Source organism: Lepisma saccharinum, chromosome 2 (assembly GCF_977018435.1).
Source record: "Lepisma saccharinum chromosome 2, izLepSacc3.1, whole genome shotgun sequence".
NCBI lineage: Eukaryota > Metazoa > Arthropoda > Insecta > Zygentoma > Lepismatidae > Lepisma > Lepisma saccharinum.
In genome coordinates, this window is record NC_139230.1 from 110,258,156 (window position 1) to 110,276,266 (window position 18,111).

Below are 18,111 nucleotides of genomic sequence, written 5' to 3' on the forward strand. Positions count from 1 at the left end.
TTGATTGGCGATTTTATGAGCTGAGTGAAAAGTGCCATTTTTGTGACATATCTCCCTACATGGCAACACTAGCAGGTCGAAATATTGCCAACAGTCGTATGCAACATGTGTCTAAGTATTGGCTATACATTTACGTGAAAAATCGTAAATAAAGATTTTATGCCGAAATTGGACTCTTTTGAGAGTTGCCCCTGGTTACGTTGAATTCTCTTCGCTCACTGTGCCTGTTTTTTTAATTGATTCAGCATGGCGTATTCATTGGAGCAGTGTGTGTGCATCGCTGAAGAGTATTTTACTACTCATTCTTACACTCATGTGCAAGAGGTTTTCCAATAAAAATGCCCTGCTTCTGCTGTACCTCACAAAGCAACTGTTTTACAACCAGTCAAACACCAACAGATGATCCCACAATTTTTTAAAGATTGAAAATCAGTTCTCAGATGTTTCAGCAAATTAACAATGTTTTTTAAAATAATGTAATTGCTTTTACTTAAATAAATGCTAACATAAATTTATGAACCCAGTGATAGCCTACAGTGTTAGCTCAGTGCAGAACCCGGTGTGAATATCTCTTACGATTTTCATGATATACATTTTTAAAGTTTGGATTGTGTGACTTTTGAAACATACTGTAGTATGCACAATTGCTAGTAGGTGGTTTCCTGGCGCCTGATATTCAGAGCTGGCGCCTAGCTTTGAAGAAAATTTTTCGAGCACTGTGCTTAACCTTTAGTGGACGAGTGGCAGATATATTTACTGGCACTGGTATTCTGCAAAGATTGTGTGTTAGCTATGTTTACCACCTCCACATGGCAGCAATTAACATGTCAATTCTTCAAAACTACACATGATATTTCAGTTCTGTCCTTTTTGTTCATTTGTATACATCGGAATGTATGGCATATTTGAATTGCAAAACAATATATCCAGTGTACTTTTACTAACAAGTGCAATTTGATTCCCCCCCCCTCACAGTATTATGGGACAGATCTTATAAAATGGGGTATAAGTCTTCAACTGCCAATAGTTAGGGCTCCAACTGGAAACATCAAATTTTTAAATTTCCTGAAAATTACGACTTTCTAAAATGTTGCATATTTTCAATTTTTTCCCCAAAATTCGGGGGATGGGCGTTACATGTCCTCAAAGACATGTCTATTGTTGTGCTTCCTTGCAAATTTGGTTCATCGAACGTCCATAGGGCCAACGCAAGAAGAAAATTCTGTTTCTATTTTTCTGTAAGCTGGCAACGCTACCTCTCTTACACATTGTTATTATTATTTCCCCAAGAAGTATCAGCGTATTTTCAATGCAACTACATATTGTGGTGGCCACAGGCGCTTGCCAAATACGAATGTTTTGTAACATTTCAATCATCTTCTTTGTCTTCTTTTAACTTCTTCAGTTTTTGGGAGATACAACAAAAGCAAAGTAATCTGTAGGAATGACAGTAGATCTGTGGCAATGTGGGTTAGAAACCCTTCGTCCTCAAGGCCAGCTTTGATAAGGCACCTGAATTGCATTGAGTTGAAACTGGAAATGGGTGATCTTTAGTCCCCAAGCTCATTCTGCAAAACAAATACCAGAAGAGGTTTGAGTGTGGATTTGGCCAGTATGAAATTGCTACACTTGATTTTGATAAATTTTATTTGGTGTCACTTTTCTGCTATATTTTTGCTAATTGCAAAGATGAGGATGAGTGATGATATGATAATATAAGATATTAAGTGTACATGAAATTATTTTCTGTTTTCATTACTTTACGTCGCTTTTCTACATCTTGAGGATATTTACAATGGAACTGTTAAATGACAAATTTAACAAATTAATTTGATGAACAACTCCAAAAATGCCGACTCCCATGGAAGATTGTTTAACGTGATGTGCTTCGAAGTCCGATATCTGGGGTTAAAACCTGAGCTGGAAAATATGGATGTGTCATTTTCTTTATCCCACTCACACCATCTATTGTATTTCATCTTGTATCCTCATCAACATGATTAAAAGAAAGGGGCAGAACAGTGACATAAATTAACAAAAATAGGAGTAGGAAAGTAAAGAAATCCAGATCTGCCCAGAACCTGTGGTATTGGCTTCTGAGTTCGAAGCATTGTTGTTTCTTCAATCAACAGCGACTATAGAGTATGGCAGTAAAATTAAATCCCTCTTATGAAGGCAATACTAATATTGGAAGAGGGTTAGGCTACTATTGTTGATTATTTCTAAAACTAATTTCCAATCTGTGCCAATTTTCGGGAGTGTGAAGTGTTTTCTATTTATTGCGTGAAATAAATTGATTATGAAGTTAATCTATGCAGATTTAACTGATTTTGGACTTTATAGAAACATTTTGTCCAAACCAGAAAGATAACATTCTTCACGATGAAAGTTGCCAATCAACCTGTACTGAAGTTTGTGTTTGAGAAAAGTTTGCTTGAGGCTCTTCAAGCATCTTATCAAGAATGCATTGGTGGTTTGAATTAGCAAATTAGCAACAACTTATTTAAAAGTAAAGAAACTCTTTACTTACAGTATGGATTATGAAGTAGCAAATTACATATAGTGTAACTAGGGTCTCTCCATAGCTGAATGGTTATGACAAAGTAACTGATTTATAAGTAGAAAAAATGTGCATTATTTTCACCAAAATATGGAAACCAATACGTTGCTGACCAAGGCAGTTTATTAAGATAAAACACTTAACACGTAACGTTTCGACCCTGTATCAGGGTCTTCCTCAGACGAAGAACTAAACTAAAATGATGAAATATACTACATACAGAAAGATTACATACACATAGCAGGGTCACAAGCCACACAACAACAAATCAAGGTGACAGTCCTTATCTATGAAGATTTCTCCGAAGGAATTAAACATATCACCTCCTGACAGTTGTTGACTAATGGGTCTACTACACTGACAGGTGATTGGCAGGTCAAGATTAGCACCTGCTTACCACTCCCCCACCCCTCCTGCCTTTTTGGTTATGGATGAATGCCTCCTCCTCTGATCTTCTTCTTTTCTCTTCTTTCTTCCTTCTTCATACTTCTTTTTTCTTCATTCCTTTTCTTCATCCTTTCAACTTTCTCTAACACACTCTTCCATTCCTTGTTTATCTTGAGTCCTCCATTCCAATTCATGATGTCTTCTCCTTTCTTTTCTATTTCTTTGGCCTCCTTCCATTTTCTCACTAGTTCTCTCTTCTCTTTTCCTATTCGCCTAGCCGAATCCCATTCAACTTCATGTCCTGTTTCTCTAGTGTGTTTGAATATGGCATTCCTGTCTCTCTTCAATCTCACATCATCCATGTGTTGCTTTAACCTGTCTTTAAGTCTCTTCTTCGTTTCCCCGATATATACACAGGAAGGGAGGACGCACTATTTTAAGTATAGCCAGCAAGAAGAAGGAAGAAAAGAGAGAGGAAGAAGAGGAAGGGGTTATCTACGAGGTGAAGTGCAGAGGATGTGAAAGTGTATATATCGGGGAAACGAAGAAGAGACTTAAAGGCAGGTTAAAGCAACACATGGATGATGTGAGATTGAAGAGAGACAGGAATGCCATATTCAAACACACTAGAGAAACAGGACATGAAGTTGAATGGGATTCGGCTAGGCGAATAGGAAAAGAGAAGAGAGAACTAGTGAGAAAATGGAAGGAGGCCAAAGAAATAGAAAAGAAAGGAGAAGACATCATGAATTGGAATGGAGGACTCAAGATAAACAAGGAATGGAAGAGTGTGTTAGAGAAAGTTGAAAGGATGAAGAAAAGGAATGAAGAAAAAAGAAGTATGAAGAAGGAAGAAAGAAGAGAAAAGAAGAAGATCAGAGGAGGAGGCATTCATCCATAACCAAAAAGGCAGGAGGGGTGGGGGAGTGGTAAGCAGGTGCTAATCTTGACCTGCCAATCACCTGTCAGTGTAGTAGACCCATTAGTCAACAACTGTCAGGAGGTGATATGTTTAATTCCTTCGGAGAAATCTTCATAGATAAGGACTGTCACCTTGATTTGTTGTTGTGTGGCTTGTGACCCTGCTATGTGTATGTAATCTTTCTGTATGTAGTATATTTCATCATTTTAGTTTAGTTCTTCGTCTGAGGAAGACCCTGATACAGGGTCGAAACGTTACGTGTTAAGTGTTTTATCTTAATAAACTGCCTTGGTCAGCAACGTATTGGTTTTAATATGGAAAAAACAAGGCTTAATTATATTACAAAATATGGAGTTAAATATGGACTTATAATTGTAAAAATTTACCTTTTCAATAATATAAGACACTATGTATGTAACTCTTGAGTTTTAAAACAATTGATTGTGCTTCTCTTACCATTGTAACTATTACTGTGATGGTCTTGAAGAAAAACCAGAAGCAAATTCCGTATGTGTGCCACAAAATCGTTGCTTCTGGCGCTGCTGTTGGGTGCACAACTAGTAGTGAGGGTGGGGTTAGCAATGGGATGCTCGACTCTGGACTCTCTTCCAATGTTGCCAAAATAACATTTGTAAAAACCAGGAGCTGATCCTTGAGCCCTCATTCTCTTTTGTTGACAACAATTGTAAATAAACAGGAGTTTCAAGTGTTTTATAATAGTCAAAGCAAACAGTTGGGAAGTGTAAAATAGAAAAAAGGTAAAGGTAAAGTGCTCCCCTGTGCATAACACCACGCCATGAAGGTGTATAGGGGGTGTGGGGGTAACGCCCCACACTTTCTTGATCCGGTCGTGAGTGGGGGTGATGTGATCAGCATCACGCCCCTGACCGCCTTTACCCCCCAGGGTTTCCCCCAGGTACCCATGTTATTCGACGCTGGGTGGGCGCCGGGGCCGCTTCCATCGTTAGAAAAGTTCCCGGATTTGAACCGGCCGGGGATCGAACCTGGGACCTTTAGCATGGTAGTCAGATGCGTTACCGACTGAGACTGCCAGGAAAACAGCAAAAGGCAAGGAGTAAAACTAGTGAACTTTGGAAAATGCTGTCTGTGTAGTCACCAAAAGTACTGAGCCTAGTTACGAAAGTAGTGACTTGAAAATTCTATCTAGGCACAAAAGCAAAAATTCTAATCACATTTTGTGACTTGTGGCCTCTAATTTTGAACACTGCTGCCTACTCAACACATCAATACTAAACTCTGAGAAAGCAATATTGAATCACTAATTGAGAAGATGTTGATGTAGACAGACAAGTGACAACTTCATTCTTTCAGTACAAACACTTAGATCTCTTCAATGAAATCCTCCACTCTTATAACATCAATTACCCAAATCCATTCCTGGGTTTCCCACACACAAGTGTGTATGCATGCACATTCAATGCTGCGTTCTATCTATCCTATTTATTACAAACTGGCTTCTCATATTTTTCATGAGCTAATTGTTATATATCCTGTAGATAACAATTAATAAATTAAAACAATTCTTTGGATTGTGTTGTGAAATATGAAACTTTAAACTCAATGAGGCTTGATGAAACTTTGAATAGGATTCCAGAGTTTTTGTCTGCTGATATTAGGGTCTGAGAAACAACTTTTGCACATCCTCTATTGTTACATTTGAGTTTTATTTTCAGTCCACCTTTATGCACAGATAGGCTAATTGAGACTGGACCTACAGTTTCAAGTGAGATCTGAACCACACTGGCCTCCAGCAGGTACGTAACCTGGGATTCCTTGATGGCGACGATGTTACCACTATGGCATTGGGGAGGCCCCATCCTCTGTTTGAATAATGATATAAAATAAGACACACCCTAACATACATGCATGTGAATATGAGGAAACATGTAGTTTTTAAATATACAAAAGGCTTCAAGTTATATATCAATAATTTATTGAAAAATACACATTTTAATGCAGTTCTACATTTAAGCTTCTCCAGTTCTAATTATCTTGATCAGCGAATTGATGTTGTTGTTCTTAATGGCTGCTCTGCACAGATTTATAACATTGGTCTTTGATTTTCCAACTGGAAAACAAAATGAAAAAGTACAAAACCTGAGACCTAATAAGACAGTGAAACAGCACAAATTAACATTAGTGTGGACAACATATTCCATGCAAGGAAGATGATGAATTTTACCATGATGATAGCTGTAGCATCTTAACACATTCCCACCTGTAAACGACCATGATTGTTTTAAAGTATGTGCTTGTATTTGTAATCAAAATCTAATCATTGATAACATCTCGGTTGAACCAGTTTCCAAATTCAAATACTTAGGAGTAATATTAACAAATTCATGATGAGAGTTGTGCGAATTACTCACAATGATAATAATAAAAATATATATTAAAAACTTACGTTTTGCGAGTATCTATGTTGCTTCTGCTATGTTTCGGGATGCAACTGCTCCCTTCTTCAGGCTGTTCACTTTTAGGTTATACTCAATTCATAACCGCGTCGACCTTTTATTAGGTATAGGATATGGGATTGGTTAAGTGTGTGTGGTTAAAAACAGTAAAAACCTAACACCCATAACGGGTGCACGTCATATTACCACGCTGTTTTCCTGATTAAAAACGGCTCCTTGAAACGATTAAAACTTTAAAACTAAATAGCCACGGCCCTCGTGGGAGGAATATGTGGGTCAAACAGGAAGAAGCATGAATGTTCGGTGGGGAGAGCATGACAAAGATATAAGGGAGGGGATTCCCAAGACGGGGCTCTCCGAACATATCCTTGACGAAGGCCACGTTATCGCCAAACGGAAAGTGCTTAGGGAAGAGGATAAACCTATAAGAAGGAATGTATATGAAGGGTCGTATATATGTAAGAGAAGAGGGAATAAATTAAACAGAGACGATGGGAATATCGACGAAATGTGGGGGAAGATGTTCAAGAAGTGGGATGGGAAGGAATACGTAAAAATAGGCTTTAACGTAACCTCGGAAGTAGCACGCCAAGCTCAAATGGAAGAGGAATTCTCACTTGACTTTACGTGAACTGGAAAGGAGGAGGGGAGGGAGAAAGACTGGAGGGGAAGGAGAGGGGAGGTGCCCGACCTCACGTTCTACGAGGAAAACTTGGAGTATTGCAATTGCAGCACACGAGGGCCGTGGCTATTTAGTTTTAAAGTTTTAATTGTTTCAAGGAGCCGTTTTTAATCAGGAAAACAGCATGGTAATATGACGTGCACCCGTTATGGGTGTTAGGTTTTTACTGTTTTTAACCACACACGCTTAACCAATCCCATATCCTATACCTAATAAAAGATCGACGCGGTTATGAATTGAGTATAACCTAAAAGTGAACAGCCTGAAGAAGGGAGCAGTTGCATCCCGAAACGTAGCAGAAGCAACATAGATACTCGCAAAACTTAAGTTTTTAATATATATTTTTATTAATATTAACAAATGAAAATTATATTAAAGAGGAAATAAAAAGTAGGCTTAATTCAGGAAATGCATGTTACTTCTCTCTTCATAAACTTTTGTCTTCTCGTTTAATATCTAAGAAACTAAAAGTTAAAATATACAAAACAGTAATTTTGCCTGTAGTATTATATGGGTGTGAAACTTGGTCCCTTACATTGAAAGAGGAACACAAATTGAGAATATTTGAAAATAAGATCCTTAGGAAAATATTTGGACCTAAAATTGATGAGGAGACAGGTGAGTGGAGAAGGTTACATAATTTGTATTCATGTCCAGATATTATTAGAATAATTAAATCAAGAAGACTGAGGTGGGCAGGCCATGTGGCACAAATGGGAGAGGAAAAAGGAGTTCACAGGATTCTTCTTGGGAAACCTGATGGTAAGAGACCTATAGGAAGGCCAAGACGAAGACGGAGGGACAATGTTGAGATGGACCTAAAGGAAATTGGTAGAGATGGAAAAGAGTATATAGATCTTGCTCAAGATAGGGACAGATGGAAGGCCTGTGTTGCTGCAGCCATGAACCTTCGGGTTTAAGAAGGCTAGAGAGTTAGTTAGTTAGCTTGTATTTGCCCATGAACAACTAAGGTCCATTTTTTGGGGCTTTTATTTTTGACATTTTCTCCCCCATGCTGATTGGCGAACGAAAAGGGGTGCACCACGTGACTTTGGGGGGAGGTGTGATGCAGTACCTGAGAGCATGTCCGGGACACCAAATTACTGAGGCTTCAGAGGCCCAACACATTAAGATCCTAGGAGGACCACGGGGAGGATCATTGGTAGGGGACACCAGCAGGAACCCTCAAAGAGGTCAGGTTCCTATTTGCTGGGGTGAAAAAGTCGACAAGAAAGTGCCATTTGCAGGCTCCAGGGTGTCATTTTGAAAAACTCGAAAATTTAAGATGGCGGCCACATTATTTTTTAGATAAGGTTGGATTCAGAAAATGCCTGGGCTGGCCATTTAAATGCCCCTCCCAAACCTGGGCATGAATATGTTAATCCTTGAGAGGTGGTGCATGAGTGGATTGGACCCAATGCAAAAACAAAGAGAATCACTGTGCGGGCATGTCAGAACCCACCCTTTTTTAGTATCTTCCAGAATCTCTTTTATCACTTCATTGTAACACACATTCCTGGAAACAATGGGTACAATAATTATCTGCCAGATTTTTCTTGTTGGGTCCATTCCACCCTATGTGTCACTCCTCTCATAACTTACTATGCTGAAGTGCCATGATGTTTTCATATTGACTGTCTCAGGAGTTATCATGTGTCTGTTTGGACTAATATAGTAGTAGTGTCAAATTTGTTTTTAAATATGTTTTTTATTGGCAAAATGTAAAACCATATGTGATTTTTTTGTGAAGTATTTTGTGTCCCCCAATCCCTATGCTACATGAAAAATTATGACTTTTCAGACCATTTCTTTTTCATTCTGTTCTATGCATTCTAAATTTCAAAATAATTTACACTGTATTCTATTCGGCATGGTGTTAGAGGCTATCAGCCAACTGGTGTAGAAAATGTATGTGTACCAGAAAGGGCAAGAAGAAGAGAAAAGTTTTGAGTCCAAAGTATCTAAGTGCTACTGTCCATGTAACCCCCCCCCCCCCCAACCAGGGTGACAGGGTGATTCAAAAGTCCGAGGATGCCCTTTTTTTCTCTGAAATGGATGTGGTAATGGTAGATCCAACTTCATGTGGGTACATAAGGGTAAGGGGCCCATGTGTTAGAGTGCTTCTGCTATCTAGAAGTCCGCCATATTGGATTAAGGTCAAAGTTTTCAAATGGCAAGGGGGTCATGTGGAGTGTCAAAAAAACATTAGAATTTTCCAAGTAATGCAATTCTGTAATAATTAATGTCATGCATGTTTTTGTGTAGTCACCCCCAAAACGTTAGTGTCAGGATTATTTCTACAAACTTCTCTACTCATGTAGATGCATTCCCCATGTAGTCTGATTGAATATAATGTGTAATGGAATTAGATCAAACACAAAATTACTAACAAAGTAAAAAAAAGTGAATGCATTACACTTTTGACTGCTTGTAAAGAAGAAATGCTTTTTATGACAAGCTTTAATGATGAGCTATTGAGCTGAGAACTTGCACATTGACTACTGGTATGTAAAGCAAATTTTTTTGCCATAAAATTTCAGACTGAAAACATTTTCCTTTGTTTTTGACCCACTCTATTGTGCATGTTTATCTAATTTGTGTTTATGTTTATGCTGCATTCAAAGAGAGAACCTCTCTCGCTCATTCTCTATGTTATAACATCATGGTGTGGAACCCTCATTTTACATTCCCAGATTTTATATTTTCCTGCATTTTACACTCAATCTTTGTGCACAGTAAGGCTAATCGGGACTGAACCTACAGTTTAAAGTGGGATCCGAACCACTATGTACAGTCAGATAAAGTAGTTTGTGGGCCACATGAACTACGATATCGTAACATCTTAAAGCCTGTTGTTTATGCAACCCAATTAACAAAGTTATCCCTTAGGTTTGGCTGGTGAACCTGGCTTCTTGGGAACGATTGAGTATTGACAGCAGCATGAGTCATACCCCTAGGCCCAGCCATAACAAACAACAGCTGGGTGCCATGAGACCTCCAGAAACGTTTAAGCATTGGTTTCTTAACAACAACTACTCGTAAGGAAATGTTCTCTTTACTGATATTAGAGACATTGTCAAGAAAGTTCACTGAAGTGGTGGATTTCATCAAATCATCATCGTGCAACACACATGCTGTCAACCCAGAACTCCTTGAAAAAGATTGGAGTTAAAAATAACTACTTGACAAATCATAAGACGAATCAATATTCATTAGTCCCAACTTAGAATTTTTTGTAAGGCATGGATGATCATTTCCTATCATCCGTTTCATAACTTCATTAATCATCCTCATCGCCTTTGTTGACGCAATTGCTAGAAAAGCAATATAAAATAAGCAAAAATTAATAAATTACATTTTCAGCAAATTCACACAGCGACTCAGTTGCATGTAGGCAAAGTTTCATTAATCGGGAACCAAGGGCCCCCTCGTTCTGCTTCATTGTTATTTTCCCTCCACTTTGCCTGCCGCGATTAACCTTATGTTGATTAATGCAACATTAATTAAAATAATAAACCAACGAAACAATCCACAAAGTGCACCAAAGCAGTGCATATTATGAATAGGTAAACTATGCGATATTATGCTAATTTAGAATTTAGTAATAAAATGTGAATTTTAGGGGGTCCAGTTAAGTGGCTGCACATCCATTATGTAATCGCGATATCATCAAATTGTACGAAGCGTGTCTACACCTACGCAAAGTGCCAGTCCCTGTGATGGAATATGTAGTGCAAAGCCAGGGCTTTAAGATCAAATTTGTTTTGTTATTGTTTTTATTAGTAATTACCTCAGTTTTCTTCCTCTGAAGTTAAATTATTCATGACTACGATTTTTGAGTTTACATTAAACACATGCATGAGCATACAGAATGAATCCATTTTGGTCGGAACTCGAACTCGGAACCTTGTTCGGCAAGAAATGCAAATTCTCCATAAGGCATGAGAGATGTTCCTCTACTACCGTCATTTTATCACTAATGTATTTCTTTAATATACAATAATAAATCAACTACCTAAAAATAAATATTATATTGCATTTTCACATGCATATGTTTTTTATGGTTAGAGTGTGACCTGGCACCTGTTTATTTAGATTGTTCTTTATGTTTCGTGTGTAGTTAAAGATAGGACAAATGCTTGTGGAACGATTAGGGCTATAAGAATTCCATCCGTGACGAAGTGGTTAGCACAGTGAGCTACGATGTCTGATGTCCTGGGTTCGAATCCCGTCATGGGTATGGGTATTCTTTGTGAGTGCCCCTTCATCAATTTCATCATATCACTCATCCTCGTCATCGTGATTAGCAAAAGGTGAAAGAAAAATAACGCTAAATAAGAAAATAAAAAGATGTTATAAGAAGCATTCTTATTTCCGAACGTGTCCTAGATTTTAGAATTGTGTCTGGCCTCCAGAAGGAATTTGAAAGAAATCACAAATGTCTTATATGTATTTTGGGCATCGCGTAACTTCAAATTAGATGGAGAAACAGAAACTCTGAGGGAAGTCTGAGATAACGTGGTTCCTTAGAGAAGTATACTTAAGTGTGCACGGTTGCTACTGGATGTTCGGGAAAAAAATTACAATCCCAGCTCAGAAATTACTTCCCGATTTTCTATATCCGGAAAAGTCCAGATATATGTATAAAAATGCTTACTTTGTGAAGTTTTATCGATACTATAAGTGTAGGTAATTTGTTTGAAGTAACAAGTTTCATTCCAGAAATTACATAAACAGTCCTTATTGGAGATATAAGGCACACAATTCTGTTTGTTCCCAGTGTATAGTAGTCTTTTACATTTCAATAAACAAGAACTTTCAGACTTTGTTTACGAAATTGTGAACTTTTTCCTTCCCGAATTCATGGATTGTTTTCCCTTCCTGGCCCCGTCTCGATGAAAAACGTTCTGACTTGCATACACAAGTTGAAATCACATACGGCCGTGCTATTAATTAGCAGTTGAGGAATTTTGAACTCAACCATTCACATCAACATTAATTTTTGAGCTGAAGATGTGTCATATTCTCGTTATATGCTAAGATGTCCTAGTAACCTATTATATTTACTGAAAATGCATTCGTGTCCAATGTGTTTAGACAATTTGTCCTATTTTCCACTGAAGAGTGATCTGATAGCCCTATGTGTGATGAGAACTATTTTTAATCAATTTCTGATATAATTTATTCCAGCATTTCCTTCAACTTCTATTACCTTGTTATTACCTTCAATGCTTACACAACTTTTCCTTTGTGCTCAACCTTTTGATTCAGAAATGTTTACAGCACCCCTATCCCCACGTGTAAATAGCAGGCAACAACACTCTGGAAGACCATAATGTATACAACTTGTTTACTACATATTTTATGAAAATATTAGAATGTTAGCTTGATATAACTGTGGATTGGAACGAACGAAATAAAATACCTGTTTTATACACACACTGGAACGAGCGCAGGTCTGGTGTGAGTTACTCCAGCAGTGAAGGTCACTGATCGAAGCAGTTGGTGCTTGCTTGCTACAAGCAGGCGCCTTATCTCTGCTCAAGGAAACATGGAAATCTTCGTTACTTTTTTTTTCGCCAGACTAATGGTGAACATTTACAGGAACATAAGGAGTAGTATCGTATTCTATTGGAATTAGATATATCATAACAATATGTAAATCTCTTTTGTGACCTATACTGAACTTATTTCAAAGTTTCATTGCTATGTGAAAGCAGAAATTTAGAGATCCTCCTTCTTTACTATTTCTAAACAAACGAAGAGTGTGGTGAACGTGAAACTACTTATTGTTCGCAACAACAATATGTATTATACAAATGGTCTCTCATCAAAAACCCTATTATATCACAGGAAGTGATTTTTAAGACAATTCTACCACGTATCCAATGTAACCAATATTCAGATTGATTCCAAGCTTCTGTGTGGGTTATTTTGCGTCGCATTTTTACCTCTTGCAATAATCGCAACGATGAAGATGATGGGTAATGATATGAATGCAATGCTACATCTAAACCTGAACAGGTTTCGAACCTGGATCCTCTGGCTTTGTAGAGAGTTTCGGTGATTTTTATTTTTATTTTCATTTAGTATTTTAAGTCCACTTTATGCACAGTAAGGCTAATTGGGACTGAATCTACAGTTTAAAGTAGGATCCGAACCAATATGTGTCTCCACCGGGTATCGAACCCATGACTCCTTGATTACAAGGCGATGCCGCTACTATTGCGCCATCGGGAAGGCTAAGAGAGAGAGAGAGAGAGAGAGAGAGAGAGAGAGAGAGAGAGAGAGAGAGAGAGAGAGAGAGAGAGAGAGTTACGGTGACTACTCTAATGAAGAATTGAAAGTAGCAGAACGACCAAGCTATTCTTAAGTCAGTATTGGGATTGTTAATGAATATTATGAATGTCAGTTCAAATTGGAAAAAACCTACGAAATTTCCAGAGTGCCGTTACAAATCGTTAATTTTTCTCTTTCCACACATTACTTTGCTACTAGGTATTTGCATGCTAAGATGTAGAAAGTGCTACATTTTCAGTGTGTGGAATTTAGATTTAGTTCTGAGAATGGAGTAGTGGGAAAAGGATCACCTCATATGTTTGGATTATACCCCCCCCCCACACACACACGCACACAAAGGATATTGCTTTTGTTGTTCTTATAACGAAATATAACATGTATGAATTGTGTCAAGGAAAATTGGAGCCTATTCACATCTCTACGGAACTTGGAATTGGAAGAATGCCCACATAGAGATTGGGAAGTTCGGTTCCGACAAAATTGGGATGTATAGTAAATTAAAAAGCAAAGTGCTACCTTGTGCTTTGCACCAAGCCATGAAGGCGGGTAGGGGGTGTGGAAATAAGGCCCCAAGCTTTTTTGATCAGGTCTAAGATGGGGATGAAGTGATCAGCACCATGCCCCTGGCTACCTTACCCCACTCCCCCAGAGTTTCCTCCAGGTACCCACTTTATACGACGCTGGGTGGGCACCGGAGCCACTTGAACACATGGACAAAATCCCGATTCTCCCTTACCGGTGATCGAACCCAGAACTCTTGCATGGTAATAAAACGCCCTAACGACTGAGCTACTGCAGCACATATAGTATAGTAGCCTATGTAATTAAGGCAAGAATTATTTTAGCGTTTCGTTCAACGTTTTTAGGTGAATCATTTTCGGAGATATATAACGTGTAGCTCTTGTCGGTTCTGCGACCTGGCTTGAGGAAAAGAGGAAAAAGCAATTTTCTGACGAACAACGTTCCACCTGACAAGTCATGTGACTTTTCTACATTTCCTGTGTCTGTTGGCTATTGCATGAAAAACGAGTTGCTCTTGAGACAGACAGAATCACCCGATCTCCTAAACATGCAATGTGTGTTGCCTACCCTTCCGGCATTATTTACTGCCATTAAAGTCTTATGGGGAAGAACTTTTTTCCACCACTGTACCTCCACTGGGTATCGAAACCAAGACCCCTTAATTACAAGGCAACGACGCTACCACTGCGCCATCAGGGAGGCCCTAATGGAAGATTGAGGTTCCACTGTATGCACCGAACTTTAACAATGCATAGGGAAGTAAATGCTTTACTTCTGTGTTTTTCTCTGGTGATGGCCTGCCTCTGCAAGGTAGTTGCCATAATTCTTGCACTTGAAATGTTACAATATTGAGTGTAGAATTGTGGAATTTGAATATTTCATGGAGCCATCATTTACCAATTGCCAAAGTGTAGGATACATTAGTTCTTAAAAATGATTGAACTTCACACCATGTATCATCATCATAAATGATAAAATGACTTGTCTGGACAAGATTAAAAAAAATAAAGATAGGCTACAAATAGGTAAGTGGTTAAAAGTTTAAAAGTAATTTGAAATTAATTTATTTTCTGCCCCTGGTGAAGAACCCAGGTAGGTTCAACAGTTTGGATTGAATAAGAAAGTACATGATTAGACAATAGTAATTTTTACCATTTATATGCTCGTGTGTTGCAGAAAAATGATGTAAAAATAATACATATGCATGCTATAAAGAAATGGCATCTTGCACCATGTGTCTTCAATACATTAAAAAAAAATTAGACAAAATCACAACACATGCCTGTTTTGTCATTGTAATTTTCAGACTGACCTCAATCCTTCTTCAGGAATGGGAAAAAGAATGATTTTTTTAGAACTAACCATGACTGTTTTACTGTTTACTGCAAGTAATTGCTGACTATTCCATGAACATGATTGGAATATCAAGTTTTTGTATCTTTTAACCATTTTTAAAACCATGTTAGGCTTTTAAAACCAAATTTCAGTAGTTTCCTTGCTTCATTCCTTTCTCCCACCCCTGAAGAAAGATTGAGGTCCATTTGAAAGTTAGGATGACAAAATTGGTGTTTGTTGTGACTTCATCTCAGTTCTTGGTAAACATGTTACTTACAACAATAGTGCAATTTCAGTTTCATTACTTACCTCTTAATCTTGCTGCTTTCTGAATAATCTGATTGACATTTCTCAAGGATTCCAGTAACTCTTGGTGGTTTGTGCATCTTATTTTGTAACTTGTAAAGATATCCTTGTTAATTTCAAACAGTTGCATATACCATTTTCTCATGTTCTTTCTGGGGGGAAAAGAAAATATATGTACACTTCAAAAGTAACTGCTGCCAAAATGGAGTTCTCAGGAAATATGTATCATAACAACAGTACAGACTCTCTTCTTTTATACAAAGTTTGATATGTGTAAATTATATAAGATTTTTAAAAAGAGAACAATGTTTGGAATATCATTAAAGAACATTTAAGATTGTACATATGGTATCTGTCAAAATGTCAGGATAAAATAAAATACAACTTTTGTTACTTGTTGTTGCAAAGAACACACTGTTACTTACACTGTAGATTTAGTGTTGGTTATGTTATATCTTGCAAACATATGAAGGGCTCGGGTGTAAAACATGGTAAGTGACATTTTGGTCATTTCTGAGAAAAAGGTCATTAGAAACTATATGATAGATAAATTGTTTTTGTGTTGTGTTTACCAATTTCAGAAGGCTTCACTGAGTCCAATGAAAATTGTATGACATGGCAATTTCACTCGAAAATTGAAGGATGGCACATTTTACTTTGTAACTTGAAAATAACCAATTGTCACTTACCATGTTTTACACCCGAGCCCTTCATATATATCACTTTTTACTGAATCTTATTAGTGCCTACCAATCCTGACACTTAGATATTTCATCTGTTTAAAATTAATTATAAATATTAGAACATAAATATTACTTTCTAATTAATCATTGTAACTAATTTTCCCTAAATTAATCTTATTTTATGAATTAACTATTTAAAAATTAACCAACATGGAAATTTTACACATATGAATGGAGTACTGATATCCAATTTACCAATACCGCTAACCAGGACTGTACTCATTTGAGATGAGCATTTCCAATAAAAACTGGAATAACTGATTCACTTACTTAATTTATGTATCTGACCAGAACTTTGATGGGTTTGCCTTAGGAAAATAAATTGCCCATTAGGAATTTATTTTATAAAAAAATAACACACATAAATTATTATACATAGAAAACAATAACAATATACAGAATTGTAGACTCAATTACATATTATTATTCTAGAAGGATCTGTCCAGTGATCTACAGTTAAATTACCTTTAGTAATGCAAAAAAATAATTTTAAGAAGTATTTTTTCCTAGTGGGGATCAAACTTATGATCTCCTACACCATGGGCAACTAACTATCTTAACCCCTCGGCCAATTAACCATATTTGAAGTTGCCCAATCTTATGACTCTTTGGTAACTGTGAAATTCCAGCATTACACTTATTTCATTACTTATTTCTTTTATACTAGAAGGGAGTTTGATAACACTAATAAGACTTGTTTCCATGTCAGAAAAACACTAAAAGATGATAACACCATTAAGCCTTGTTTCCATGATATGAAAAACTCAATATGCTGACCAAGGCAGAAATTTATTTTATTTTAAAACCTTCTTTCATTTGTACTTGGTATAGAGTCTGATGAAGACCTTGCTAGAAGGTTGAAACGTTACGTACAATTTTTGGAATATCATTAAAGAACATTTAAGATTGTACATATGGTATCTGTCAAAATGTCAGGATAAAATAAAATACAACTTTTGTTACTTGTTGTTGCAAAGAACACACTGTTACGTACACTGTAGATTTAGTGTTGGTTATGTTATATCTTGCAAACATTGTACACCCAATATGGGCCACCTAAGGTTTGCGATTGTTTCTCAGTGCACAAAGCCAGTAAGATAAAACTAATCGCAAAATTCAAAAGAGGAGACATTTCTAGACTTTACTGAAAATTGGAGTTGGTTTCAAATAATAACATGGGTGCAGTGAAGATTTTGTATAAAGTAATGTTTAGGCCACATTGGGTATATATATATATATATATATATATAAAAATCAAATAAGGTAAAAGGAAACACTCACCGGACAGTAGAAAAATTCAAAATTTTCGCTAATTTATAGCATCATCGGTGTGAGAAGAAACAGAAGACGGAACCGGAAGTTGGGGTCCTGCAGAGTTGCCAGGTCCCCATTGAAGAAGAAGCGGTGCGTAGAACGAAAAAAACACTGTTTCGTCACCAGGCTCGTTGTAAACTGTGAGTGGGGAGGATGAGTTGGGAAGGAGGGCGGGAGGGTGGGTGAGGGTGGGCATTACTGGGTGGCCTTGTTCAGGCCAGGTGGAGTGGTTGCACTCATGGCCGATATATAGGCCCTCTCCCATCTTTTGCGAACAGAGGTGTTGGCTGGTTGGGGTAGGAGGTGGATGATCGCTACCCGGAAGCAGTCGTTGAAACTGATGTTGTGGTGGTTGGTGTGGACGGCGACAGTGAAGTCCAGGTTGTGGGTGGAGGAGCGGTGGTTATTGATGCGGAGGTTGAGGGCCGTTGATGTTTCCCCCAGGTAAAAATCACCACAGATGTTGCAGGTGAGGATGTAGATAAGGTTTGAGGCATGGCAGGTCCCTTTGGGATGGAGGGTAAATTTGCCAGTGGCCGTGTGCACCTGGAGGGTGTGAGAAGTGATGAGGATGGGACAGGTCTTGCACCTGGGTCGGTTGCATT

General features: G+C 37.7%; 1 protein-coding gene across 1 annotated transcript; it reads right to left on the reverse strand.

The window, feature by feature from the left end:
• Positions 1-5,806: 5,806 nt before the first annotated feature.
• On the reverse strand, positions 5,807-15,594 carry LOC145984473 (BBSome complex member BBS2-like). Its single transcript, XM_083118132.1, has 2 exons — positions 15,453-15,594; positions 5,807-5,958 (listed from the first exon to the last, which is right to left on the reverse strand). Exons 1-2 carry the CDS (start codon positions 15,592-15,594, stop codon positions 5,858-5,860), a joined length of 243 nt encoding a protein of 80 aa, XP_082974258.1. The 3' UTR covers positions 5,807-5,857.
• Between the last annotated feature and the right edge of the window lie 2,517 nt (positions 15,595-18,111).

Excerpts from the sequence above, each read along its gene's own strand:
- LOC145984473 (XM_083118132.1), bottom strand. The coding sequence starts at position 15,594 with ATGAGAAAATGGTATATGCAACTGTTTGAAATTAACAAGGATATCTTT. Across the intron at positions 5,959-15,452 it reads GAAAGCAGCAAGATTAAGAG|TTGGAAAATCAAAGACCAAT; the intron begins GTAAGTAATGAA and ends TTTGTTTTCCAG.